The sequence below is a fragment of the Protomyctophum parallelum genome, assembly GCF_964188405.1.
Source record: "Protomyctophum parallelum genome assembly, chromosome: 19".
Classification (NCBI taxonomy): Eukaryota; Metazoa; Chordata; class Actinopteri; order Myctophiformes; family Myctophidae; genus Protomyctophum; species Protomyctophum parallelum.
Genome location: NC_139717.1, coordinates 12,087,531 through 12,100,874, shown reverse-complemented (window position 1 = coordinate 12,100,874; position 13,344 = coordinate 12,087,531). Strand labels below are relative to the sequence as shown.

At 43.3% G+C, this 13,344-nt stretch overlaps 1 protein-coding gene across 2 annotated transcripts in view; it reads left to right on the top strand.

Moving 5' to 3' along the window:
* Window positions 1–802: 802 nt before the first annotated feature.
* LOC310876265 (serine/threonine-protein kinase D3-like) overlaps window positions 803–13,344 on the top strand; it is a 67,411-nt gene continuing 54,869 nt past the window's right edge. The window contains exons 1-2 of one of the 2 annotated variants that reach the window (XM_083789751.1): window positions 803–1,127; window positions 5,023–5,392. In XM_083789751.1, coding sequence (XP_083645877.1) covers window positions 5,072–5,392 — 321 coding nt within the window. In that variant the 5' untranslated portion in view covers window positions 803–1,127; window positions 5,023–5,071. Of the gene's footprint in view, window positions 1,128–4,355; window positions 4,799–5,022; window positions 5,393–13,344 lie in introns of those variants that run through there. The other variant, XM_083789752.1, reaches the window with a different exon arrangement.

Below are 13,344 nucleotides of genomic sequence, written 5' to 3'. Positions count from 1 at the left end.
GTCGCAGATTCTACCGTCATCGTCATCATAACGTTTTGATTTTAGAAGTGTAAATAAATAAAAAATAACGGGTCAGAATATTGCCCTGTAGTAATTAAAAAAGACGCATGCGTGATATGGAGTTGTGTACGCTGGTAGCCTGGTTATTGTAGTTTTTCTTGCTGTGGATCTCTACGCCGGATATCAGCAAACGCAGCAAAAGGGACAGAACATTCCGAACTACTATTCCCATAAGGCCCTTGTGCGTCGTTGTATCCTACCTACCTACACTGGCATTTGTGACCTAACGAATTCGGACACTTCCAGGTGTAGCTGTTTACATTTCTTTTGACAAATTCACGTAGCTCAAGAACTTAGGGAGTGGTCAATACAATTTGGGCAAAATAATGTTGAACATGTTTATTTATAATTTTATATTCATGCTTAATTTAGAGGTTCCGTATATCTGATAATTTGTTTATTCTACTTCCAAAATGGGGGCCCTGTTCCTAAATTGCCAATAATTTGATTCCGGTCATCAAATTATTGGTTTAGGAATGCGACAAAAAATGTGTAGCATATAGAATTATGTTGCGTAATGTAATTGATACAAAATAAGTAGGCTAGTTTGAGTGAAACAAGTGGTGAAATCTGCCGAGATGGCCAAATAGCGACCTCTAGAGTCACCAAATTCGATGGTCCACCGTCTTGTGTATAACGGCCGACTTGTTGAGAGAGAGAGAGAGAGAGAGAGAGGGGGGGGGGGGGGAGAGAGAGAGAGAGAGGGAGAGAGAGAGAGAGAGAGAGAGAGAGAGCAGCGCTGAGCAGCGGCAGCAGCGAATCCAGCGATAATAGGATACGCATGAACTGGACCCTTCATGGGAAAGTAGTAGGTGAGGAGAGGAAAGTTTCTGAAAGAAAACTTGTTTACTACAACTGACCCGAGTCCCGACTGACTCGTCTTCATTCTCTAAGCCAGGGGATTCTTTTTTTTTACTAAAACTTGAATCAATGCGAAAACTCAGCACGGAAACCGAAGTTGTCGGTCGGATCGGAATTTACACATTTTCCTTCCTTTTTCATCAGTACACGGGAGGAGGGGGAAAAACGCCCCTGTGTGTGTGGATTGTGGAAGGAGAAGAGGTAATGTTATGTTAACTTTGAATTGTCTCACTCTCTCTGTGAATAATCTGTAGGCCTACAGCAAAGCATTTTTAAAACTTGAGGTTTGTTCACCAAAAAAATGAAGCTTCATCATCACAGGTTATCTCTCATCTTTCCCCAATAAAGCGAAACTCCAGATGTTCACACTGACTGCCTGGCGGGGATTGACTCCAGATGTGAATGCCTGAAAGTGCGCAAAAACGTGTGTTAAAAATTTGATTACGCATATTTCATAATTAGTGTTATTGATATTATTATTATTGTCAGACAATTAAAGCCTGATTTATAGCCTACTTTAGTTGCACACTGGTGTGGGACCTCTGGATCCCCTGGGGGTCCCCGGACCCCACGTTGAGAACATGCTTGTACATGGACGTAAATTGGCATCTTTGCTAATTGTTTAAATATTTTATAATTTGATAGGCCTATTGATGTTCAACTATCGATAATATCCATCCATCCATCTTCAACCGCTTATCCGTAGTCGGGTTGCGGGGGCAACAGCTCCACCAGAGTGCTCCAGACTTCCCTCTCCAGAGCAACATTACTAGTGACTTCCTCCTGGGGGATTCCGAGACGTTCCAAGGCCAGTGAGTCGATGTTTTTCCTCCAACTGCGCCTTGGTCTGCCCCGGGGTCTCCTCCCAGTGGGACGTGCGCCGAGGACCTCCCTAGGGTCGATCGATAATATATATATTATATAATATCGATAATATTCAGACCAATTAATCTGTCAATTACTTTTTTGATTAATCAAATAATTGAAAAACCTTTTTTGAATATATCAATGAAACTCGTAAGTGTTATTTTATATGTGAGCTTGTAGATATACTACCTTCACTATTTTTGTCAAATTTTGTAAATTACTTTTTGAAACTTTTCACCTATATTGATTATTATTGACATGCCCAAAATAGGGATAAATTATGAACCAATAATTGTATTCAATTATCAATTCAAATATATATATCGATTAAACCAATTAGTTTGATCAGGGGTCATGCTATGCTGGCTTGTGGTGGACATTTCTTTCAAAATTAAATTTTTGCCACGGACAAAGCAGACAATAGCAGGTCTGTTACTCTGAGAGTGTACAATATGGAACCAAATATCCCCTTACAGGTCCATTTGGTTCCATTTGTACACTCAAAAAAAGGGGGGGCCTTTTTGCCTTTATTGTTACTGTAGATATATCATATACAGTAGGTTGACAGGGAACGGAAAGAGATATGGGGGGAAGACACGCAGCAAAGTTCTTCGGGATCGGGACTCGAACCCGTGACACGCTGGATTACCTGCCTAGGTGCCCGGACCTCTAGACCGGCCCGGGGCCAACACTCTCAGAGTTAAGTTGCAAGGAGTTGCATTGGTATGGCTCACCTTAAAACAGTTTAGTTGCAAGGCGTTGCATTGGTATGGCTCACCTTAAAACAGTTTAGTTGCAAGGAGTTGCATTGGTATGGCTCACCTTAAAACAGTTTAGTTGCAAGGAGTTGCATTGGTATGGCTCACCTTAAAACAGTTTTGTTGCAGGGAGTTGCAACTGGTGTGGTTTTGGCTTTAGCCTCGGAGACCGCAGGCTTTTCGTTTTCACAAGAAAAAGGAAAGCCTGGGCAAACAAGCCACATGTCATTTACTGACCTAGGAGTGGGTGCAGAGGGGCGTCGCTCAGAGTACTCCGCTGTTTACTACCGGGGAGGGGAGGGGAGGAGGGGGCGGGTGCTCAGATCGGTGACCCAATAGGATCCCAGCGCCACCTGCCCCTCTAGACCAGAATTCACACTGGCTGGGCCAGGCCAAGGGAGTCTTTACATTTTACAAATAAAACATTTGAGAGCCACTAGTACTAGTTGGGCTCCTAACGTGCCATAGTGTCGTGTTGTAGTAAATAAGTAAGTAGTAAGTAAGTAAATAATCTTGACCTCCAGTAATTGGGTCTTGTGATCAAAATAAGAACATTATAATGGTATGTAAAAAATAAAATCTAAAGTTTGCCACGGACAAGACCAAGTCTTTCTCACGGACACATTTGTCCGTGTACAAACATATTCAATATATATATATATTTTTTTAAGATATTTTTTTGCGGCTTACGCCTTTTATTGATTTTTTAAGGGATAGAAAGTAGGCTGACAGGAAACGGGAGAGAGATGGGGGGATGACATGCGGTAAAGGCCGTGTCGGGTCCGGGAGTCGAACCCGCGGCACACCGCGACTGGATCACCAGTCCGGTGCCCAGACCGTTACGCTACGGCCTGGGCCAACATATTCAATATTGACGACCCCTGAGTTTGATGAACTGAACTGCACCCTTAGTTCATGAAGGTGCTTTGTCCCTATCAAACAATCAAATAAAATAATAAATAAAGGTTATCGTCAGTGCATTGGGTTAGAAGTTAGAACACGCTGGGGGCCATGGACCAATCAATGCTCATATACAGTATATCCCACACGCTGAATAGGCAGCCTGTTGTTGCTGTCTTTCATAGTTAAACAGAACAAATTGGGTATAACTGAAGAGTTTTTGTTGCTAAAACAAGTTGCTGTGAAAAATGGTAAAAAGTTCCCAATCAAATAATTGTCGTAGCAACGCGGAAACAATGTAAGTACAGAGGATTAGAAAGAGTAGTAGGTCACTGCATATCCTTTGGAGCTGAAACGATTACAGTATGAAGACACACATTTGTTTTTCTATAGTTGTGTGAACATCCTTTTGTAACCCTAGTTTTTATCCCTAACCTTAAGCTGATCTACATAGCGCACATGTCGCATTGGTCACATTGTGAGCTTTTAGATCGTCAATTTACGGTGCAAGACACAGGTGCGCAACTAAGTTTTAATCAAGCACAACGCACCCTTACCGCTAAACCTAACCTCTAAATGCTTAATACTAACCATACTAACCCCAACCCCATCCTAATTGTAAGCATACTTTTTTCCCTTTTTTTAAGCATACAACAACATGGTTCTTGTGTGGACAGTGAAAATTGTCCTCACAATGTCTTTTTCTCAATTATACCATACTTGTGGGGACATTTGGCCCTCATAAGTATAACAATTCAGCTACACACACACACACACACACACACACACACACACACACACACACACACACACATCATGAGCATGTTGATAATGTCTTCAACTCTGGTTTGTTTTTTCTCCTCAACAGATCCTGTCGGTGACAATATTAACGGCTAACTGATGGGCTACTCATCATCACTGTTTACTCCCTGCTGTCCAAAGACAGAGCAGAATAGACAATTTTTGGATTCCAACCAGCATTTCTGATTCAGCCATATTGTCCCAAGGAACACATTCATATGAGGAAGACTGAGGTGGAGTACAATACACAATACTCAGACAATAGTCAAAGCACCTTAATATTGAGATCATATTAAGGTGCATTGACTATTCACCATTCAAGATGCATGAGCACAGAAGTTCAGTGACTTATTAACGTGTTGAACGCGTGAATAAAAGGATGTCCCGAAACATTCACGCCATTCGTGGCTCATCAGCGCGTCCCGTGCTGAACCTTTGACAGTCGCCTGTTGGAATAATCTGACGTTTTTTGGATGTTACGCGGGATAAAGAACACTACTGCCAAACATCCCCTTTGTTCAAGGGGAGATATCAGACTTTTAGGTCTTCAGGTAAAGGCAATGAACCACTCTGCTGCTACACTCACTCCACCCTTTGACCTCCAAACCTGACGATGCGGGTCACGGCACCAAATGTAACGCCCGGGATTCGAAACCGGGTCTCCTGCGAGTAAAGGGGACACTAAAGCCAAAGATTGTAGCCGCTAGCCTGAAAGGGGAAACTCCTTTTGTGGCCAAGGGGAGATAGACATTAAGCATTTGTTGTTGGTCTTCAGGTAGAAGCTCTCTGAGCCACAGAACACGTTAACAGTGATCCAGCCAACCATGGCGGCCTGCAACAGTTCGCCTCCGCCCACGCCGCTGCTTCGGCCTTTCCCCGTGCCGCTGAACCCCGCGCCCCCTGCCCCACCCACCCCCTCGCCGTCGCCCAGCCCCCCCACCACCGCCATGGCGCTCTACGGCCGGCTGTCCAACGGCGGCCACAGCGCCGTGGCGCCCAGTCCCACCGGGTCCTCCAGGGGCTCCTTCCACGGGGTGTCCTTCCTGCTGCAGATCGGGCTGACCCGGGAGGCGGTGAGCCTGGACCCCAGTGACCTCTCCCTCTCAGCGGTGAAAGAGCTCGTTTGTTCCATCGTGGATCAGAAGGTAAAAAAAACTATTTTGCAATAGTGTCTTTTGTGTGTGTGTGTGTGTGTGTGTGCGTGTGCGTGTGCGTGTGCGTGTGCGTGTGTGTGTGTGTGTGTGTGTGTGTGTGTGTGTGTGTGTGTGTGTGTGTGTGTGTGTGTGTTTGCGCTTGTGATAGGATGCAGTCTCAGGCTCAATTAAGCACAGTGATGCTATTCACTGAATGGAATAATATTGTGAAATATTTCGTTATTTTATTATGAGGTTTCCAGACTGAGATCTGAGTCTGAGATCTTGGATATCACAATATCGTGATGCGGCATGTATGTTGTGTTTTCCTGGTTATGTGTGAGTGAATGCACACGATAATGCCGAAACAAATTCCTATGTGTGTACACACAATAGAGCTAATCAAGTTATCTGAATCTGAATATAGTAATTTAAGCCCTATTTTATGCATTTAAAATGTTTTGAAAATGTTCAAAAATAACCAATAGGGCCTATCTAAGCTTGTAGATCGGGAATTATTTTTGAAGAATTTAAATGCAAGTTATGTTATAGTCACAATATCAATATCGAGGTATTTAGTATCAAATGTTGTGTAACCCATTTAGACCTGAGGACGATTCTACAGTTTTCTGAAAATACTCATGTCTCGTTCTCAAACATTTTCATGTCAAGGAAACCCAATAATATCTGTAATTGGTCACAGACTCTTATCTGAATATATGTTGTTCCAGGGACCCCCCAGAAGCAAAGATTTGAGTTAAAAACATTCGCTCTGAAAGAATATATATTCAAAGATTTGCACCCCATTTTCACGATAAAAAAGCAGATCTACAAGCTCGTAGCCATGAGCTTGTAGATCTGATGATGTTTGCGAGTTTGCGTTATTAATAATTTGTATATCTTGTTGTTATGAGTTGACGAGAAGGTGTTTTGTGTGAAATCTAGACGTTAGAGCAGGTTGTGGGTTTGTTTCCCAAAGACAGAAGGCACATGTTCCGTACTAGTTGTGGTTGTTTTTTAACATGCGTTATCTTGTGCATCGCCTCCTGTTTCCCTGTGCATGTACAGTTCTTTGGCACCTGTGCGTGTGTTGTGCACACATCATGCACTTGGTCACAGGCAGGCAGTTCCATGCACATTGCAACGTCTTTGCAGAGCGCGGTGATGCAGATCAGGAACCAAAGATGTTGTGCTGATCCCTAATTTACCCTGCTGTTCTGTCAACATGTCGACGTTTTCATGTCAAGGACCCCCAAATGAATATGTAATATTATATTATATTGTATTGTTTGGGCTTTTTCTGCCTTTATTCGATAGTGTACAGTAAGCTGACAGGAAATGCGGGGAGAGAGATGGGGAGTGACACGTGGCAAAGGTCATCGAATCGGGAGTCGAACCCGCAACACACTGTCAGGCTGGATTAACAGCCTAGTTGCCCGGACCGATAGGCCAACCCGGGCCAAATTAATATTTATTTAATTTGACCACAGACCCCCATCTGAAAATATTGTTTAAAAGATATTATTTCTTTATCGATCGTTTTATCGATTAAAAAGTAGTTAAACTGAGAACTGACTGTGTATATACCGTTGTTGTCGGGCAGAAACCTCTTATCTGATCTCCATATTCTAACATTTTGCTGGGGGATGGCATCCCATTCCTCAATCAGGATTTGTTGCAAGTCAGCTGACATTTGTTGTTTGTTTGTCAACACCCCATAGCCCATACCACGCGAAGGTTGTGGCTGTGTATGGATGTTCCACACGCTACTGAGTTGCCTACTATTAATAATAGTGTATAGTAGTAATAGTATAGTGTATAATAGTAATAGTGTAAAAATGGCCAATATGTGTTTTTCCTTATTACTGTGGGAGAGAGCAATCCTCCAATCCACTCCAATCCACTAAGCAACTCATTTGCCATTTTGGCAAATATTCTAGGGGTTCTACAGTACACACACGTTTAGCTGTGTTGCTCATTCCACGAAGGCCTGGCCCTTACAAGCTGTACCTTGTTGTAAAGGTGACTAATCAACGATAAAAATAATATAACATACAATACCAATACCGGTATAGAGATGTGCGCATGCATAAAGTGAGTGGCAAATCACTTTAGTGGCAAATCGAGTGGCAAAGTGACTTGGCAAAGTGAGTCATTTAACGTCGTTTAATGCAATCAGATAGGACTTTTCTGTTTGGATGTATGGGCTGTCAAGGCCAGAAAAGTAGTTTTTGGACACTCAGGTGTTCCTGCATAACTTCCGGGTATGATGATGATGTCACGCGCATAGCCTCTATTATTAAAGGGGAGAAATAATCAACTAACGTTAAGTTTTCAAACTTTTAGTGAGGAGTTTAGATTTTTTGAGTGGTAGATTTTTTTCCACTCCAAGGAACAGCAATGTCCGTGTTAACCCATGTGACTGTGTGGCTTTGTGTGTGACTATGTGACTATGAGTACCAGTAGGGGGCAAAAGTGGCGCTGTTGTGCCAGAAACAGAGAGAGAGAGAGAGAGAGAGAGAGGCAGGGGGAGAGGGGAGTTGCACCACTCAGTTCACACAGGTGTGAGTTTTTTTTAAATTATTGTGAGCATCATTCATTGTGTGTGTGTGTGTGTGTGTGTGTGTGTGTGTGTGTGTGTGTGTGTGTGTGTGTGTGTGTGTGTGTGTGTGTGTGTGTGTGTGCGCGTACACGTGCGTCTGCGTGTGTGTGCATGTTTGTGTGTGTGTTGCAGTTTCTTTGGGGTAGGAATGCATTGAATAGGGTGGTCGGGAGACTGATGGTTATCTAATGCTTACATTGACTCTGCCCTTTAGCTGCGGGGTCAAAGGTCATATAAGACCCCTGCAGCAGCCAACTGTACATGTATACGTGTCCTGGCTAGTGGTGCACCAAAAGTACTCAACCACAGTATGTGAGTCATCCTGGTCAAACATTACTCCACTACAAGTGAAACATACTGTACTTGCTTTAAAAAAAGTGAGTGAGCTCTTATCATCATACATCATCTCATTCTGGCCAGTCACAATTAGGGATGCACCGATCCGGCTTTTTGGCATTCGATACCGATTTCGATACATGGGGGTCCAGTATCTGCCGATACAGAGTACCGATCACAAAGTACCCCCACAAAGAAACATAATAACCTATTAAGCTGTATGCCTCACTGTGTGGAGTCTGGAATCATTATTTTGTGTAAGGCAACATCAAGGCTTGACTTGAACATTACTTTCCCAACTTTGTAAAACAAAATGTAACAAACACAGATATAAATGCACTGAATTATTTATTAAATAACTGTGCAACAATTAGACCAGGTTAATGTGTGCGCAGGCTAGCCTGGCTGCATTCCACATGTTATACTGTCAATACTACACTGCTGTGTCACAGAGGAGGTAGAGTTGTTTTCATACTGTAATTACACATAATTATCGGATCGGATAATGGATCGGCCACCGATCCGATACCCGATCTAGAATTTTAGCCTGGATCGGCGCCGATCTCCGATACGAGTATCGGATCGGTGCATCACTGCATCCCTAGTCACAATTTACGTCTTCACTTTTCCGTCTTCACTTTTATCTTGTCAATGTTTGTACCCGGAAAGCTGGGCATAGGAGGAGGGGCTGGCGCCCCTATAAAAAGATCGTACTTAAGTAACTATTCAAAAGTCAATGCTTATATTATTATAAAATACATTTTCTTTTTGCATTGCTATATTGAAATTGCTGTCATTCTAGTTGCTGTAAACTAGTGAAAAAAGCTGATCTGATAAATGCATTGGCTAATTCATAATAATTTTTTTACATACAGCAAAAAGGACGTTATGAACTGGACTCGAACACACAACACGTTGTCAGGCCAAAGCCTATATGTGGCATGCGCCTGGACCACTTGGCCAGCGGGTGCCCAAGAAAATGTACTTTCTTTGTTACTGTCCACCACTGGTCCTGTGGATATCCTTCAGCCCCAACGTTTTGACTGTGAAAGACTATGAAAGTGGTACCAAATGCCTCCCTGCTTGGCACTCGACGTCAAGGTGGGATACTAACGTCATGTCCAGGGGGTGTACTTCTTGTACATCATTAGTTTCAGTTTAGTCTACTTCTACACTAGCATAACATATGATAAAACAAAATGGAAACAAATGATGTGCCGGAAATGCAAAAAACAACATCAAAAGGGCTTGTCGGGTGGCCTTCCTGGTGTGGTGTCGATGAATATATGAGGAATATACTTACAAACAAAAATAATATAATAGATAATCATGGCTTGTACATCAAGCCACCGTACACTACATAAACAGGAGCCCTCCTGTGCTCTATGCCACATGGCCCGGCAACCATTGGTTCCCAAGGCTACTTACTTACGGTACTTACTACAGAGAGAAAAACGTGATATTTGACATTGTTGTGTCCGCTGTATGGCAGCCTTCTGTGCTTCTGTCAGCTCTTTTCACTTCCTCCCTTTCAGTCCTTGCTGTCCTTGTGTCGCTACAGTAAAACGGGAACAATGAAAGAGCCGGAGCCTTGGAAGCTTTTGCTTAAAGATTCCACTGAAACCACTGTGTGGTTTCAAAGCTTAACCGCATGAACACCCTTGGTGGTTTCTTGCACTCTGTATATTATCTCTAAAAAGCTTTAACACAATCATTCCCGGGATTCCTTCAAAATAGGAGCTCTGGGGTGCCGGAAAGACATGCCGCTTTTACTCTGAAACCCCCCCCCCCTTGCTTACCTTGATCTCGATTTTATTATATCGCTAGAAGCTCCAAAAAGTGTTCATATTTTGAACGAGAGGCGGATGAGGAGCAGAAATTAAGCACTATATATCCATCAGTTCAAAACCACGGAGAGCGCCCTGGATTAGGAGAGACGAGGCAGTCAACGGGATGCTAATATGACCGTAGAGCGTGAAGTATGGTGGCCGAGTGTCCGACTGAAACATTAAAAAAATTATATTCTTCTCTCGCCTAGTATCATTGAGGATGTGCTAGGACGTGTACACATGTCCAATGCATCCCTATGACGTTTCCAGACGTCCTATACGGATGGAATGTGTTAATATGGTCGTTGGCATCACGTCCGCATCACACTGAAAGTGGAGCTTAAGTGGTTAAGCATTATCGTCTCTGTTGGGTGGAGACCTCATCTGTTCAAAACTGTTACTTTTCAGGATTCAATGTCAAAAATAGCAAAATCTGCATACATACAAGCTCAAAATGCGGCACTTGTAGATCTGCTACTTTTGAGATAAGAGGTTTCTGCCCGACAGCAACGATATAATTGTTTAGGTGGAGTAGGATACTTTACCAAAAGTACAGTGTTGTTGTCGTAGTAGCAACAGTCACCAGACTCCATGTTGCAACATGTATGGTGGATCTCTCCTACAGTATGAACTGTGTGATGTGACCATATACATACCACTTAAAGCCTAATAGTCAAACTTTCGGAAAAACCTCACCTGGTGCTATTTGGTGCCTTTTGGAGTCAAGCACAGTTGTTGACTTAAACACAAGGGTTGTAATGACCCTTCCTTCCTTCTCAGTATGCATCTGCAGAGGTCAATAGGTCGTGCTTAAACAGACAGACAGACATACACACACGGCTGTTCTTGGGAGCGCCTATCACAGCTCAAAAATGGCTTATCTACAAGCTCACAACGCATCACGTTGCAACAGTGAACTTGCAGATTGGCTATGGTTGGCGAAGAGATTTGTTGAGGATTAAAAAAAATGAATGGGCAAAGTATAGACCCCTGGGGCACCCCGGTTAATAACGAAGAAGTACTCTCTTTACGGTTTTAACGAGAGTACTTCAGCAGGACAGACAACCAGGGTGTGTGTCCTGCTGAAGCAAATAATACTGTGATAGGACATTACTGTGTGCTGCCTTCTCTATCTTTTCTCAGCCCCTCTGCATCATGGCAAATAATTGCCAGCTGTAACAGTGGTTCTCAACCTTTTTCGGCCGCGACCAACCAAAAATAATCATATTTGAACTAACAAGCACTTGGAATTATAGGAGTTGAGGCATTCAGTTTAGTTAGACGCGGCGGTGGCTCAGGGGTAGAGTGGCTGGATGGTAAACGCAAGGTTGCCAGTTCGAACCCGGGCTCCCCCAGAGTTAGTGTCGAAGTGAGCAAGACACTGAACCCCTAATTGCTCCTGATGTGCTGGTTGGTGCCTTGCATGGTTTCCGCAGCCATTGGTGTGTGAATGGGTGAATGTAATGCACAATCTATGTAAAACGCCTTGGATAAAGGCACTATATAAATGCACCATTTACCCACATGAATATTGTGAAAATAGCTGATCAGCTATTTTTGGCCTCTGAATTTCTTATTTGAGAATTTGACTAATGTTTGGCCATTTTTAATAATATATTACTTTGTTAAAAAATCACACCCGTGTGAAGGACGTGCTGCGCCCTGCGGTATGCTGTTGTTTGGATGAATGAATGCAAACCAAACTTAAATAAACTAAACTAACAAAATCAAACGTTATAATGCCGCCCAAGAAAGGTGCCGCACAGGCACGTGAGGGGCGCTCTTATCATCATACTGTACATCATCTCATTCTGGCCAATCATTAGTCTTTTAATGTTTAAAACTGGCCATTCATTATCAATAGCATTTAATGTTTGTGCTAGGACAAAGTTTGTGTTTACACAAGCACACTAAAAGCTGGACATAGGAGGGGCTAGCTGCCCCCCGAAAGCGACTCTCTGGCGCTCACTGCAGCTGTGCTAAACGAGGTGGTGCTGCCTGCTGGTGTCCAGGAAGCCAGGGGGGAAGTCCTCCCACCCTGTCCTGACCTGCCCAGACCCATGGCCCCACTCACCCCTGACCAATGTTGCCATGTCTGCTCATCACAAGCCACTATGGGCTTGTTTTTTGAGGCTATCCCCTCCTATGCCCAGCTTTATGTGTGTGCGTGTGTAACCCCATAGCGATGATTTGATTGGCTGAGCCATGGAATTGAGGATAAAAAGTGAGGCCAGAAAAGTTAGGATGCCAACTGTGAGTGGCTGGAATGTGATGATGTAGCATTGTATATAGCATGATATATGATCTATGATGATGTATATGCTGATAAGAGTGCCCCTCACTTCACACGGGTATCACATATACTATACTGTACATATGTATACATTAACATTATATATCTCTTCTTTCGGGCAGAAACCAGCTGTGTCCAAATATTAACTTTTCAGGAAATGAGAAAATAAATCACAATACTGCCTCATCAAAGTCGGTATACTTTATTCATTGTCAGATATTTGAATGTGTCCTTATATTATCACCACATACTCGCTTGGACTCAAGTGGAGTTTGGTCCGTCTGACTTCATCATTCTAATCAACCATGGAAAAGACTTATAGGTGGTTTGTTAGGTGGTTTGAGGATCCAACAGAGTTGGAAGTGCTTAAACAAAAGCACTTTTCAATACATATCATTCAATATTTGTAAAACCCACACAATGTGGGGAGCAACCTCTCAATGCAACAGTGGACAGGAGACACAGCACAGGACCATATAATGCACCTGTATTACCGTGTAAGGTAAACAGGATCTGCTTTAAGTGCTCAAACAATGGCAGCGGACGATCTCTCCTATCACTGTCCCTTTCTATTCGCACTCTCCTCTCCCTCTATCCTCTCCTCTCCTCTCCTCTCCTCTCCTCTCCTCTCCTCTCCTCTCCTCTCCTCTCCTCTCCTCTCCTCTCCTCTCCTCTCCTCTCCTCTCCTCCTCCTCTCCACAGAGATAAGGGCAGTAAACAGTTGGGCAACATCCTGTATGTAGCCATTTCATTTGAAATAACATTATGTATGTGTACTGTACCCAGGCGGTAGTGGACACCGCACAACAACCTCCTTGTTAGGACTCTGCTCTGTCACAGCATGCTGTTTCCACGGCACACTTTAGCACAAGGGCTGCCGGATCTTGCTTGTAGATCTCCTATT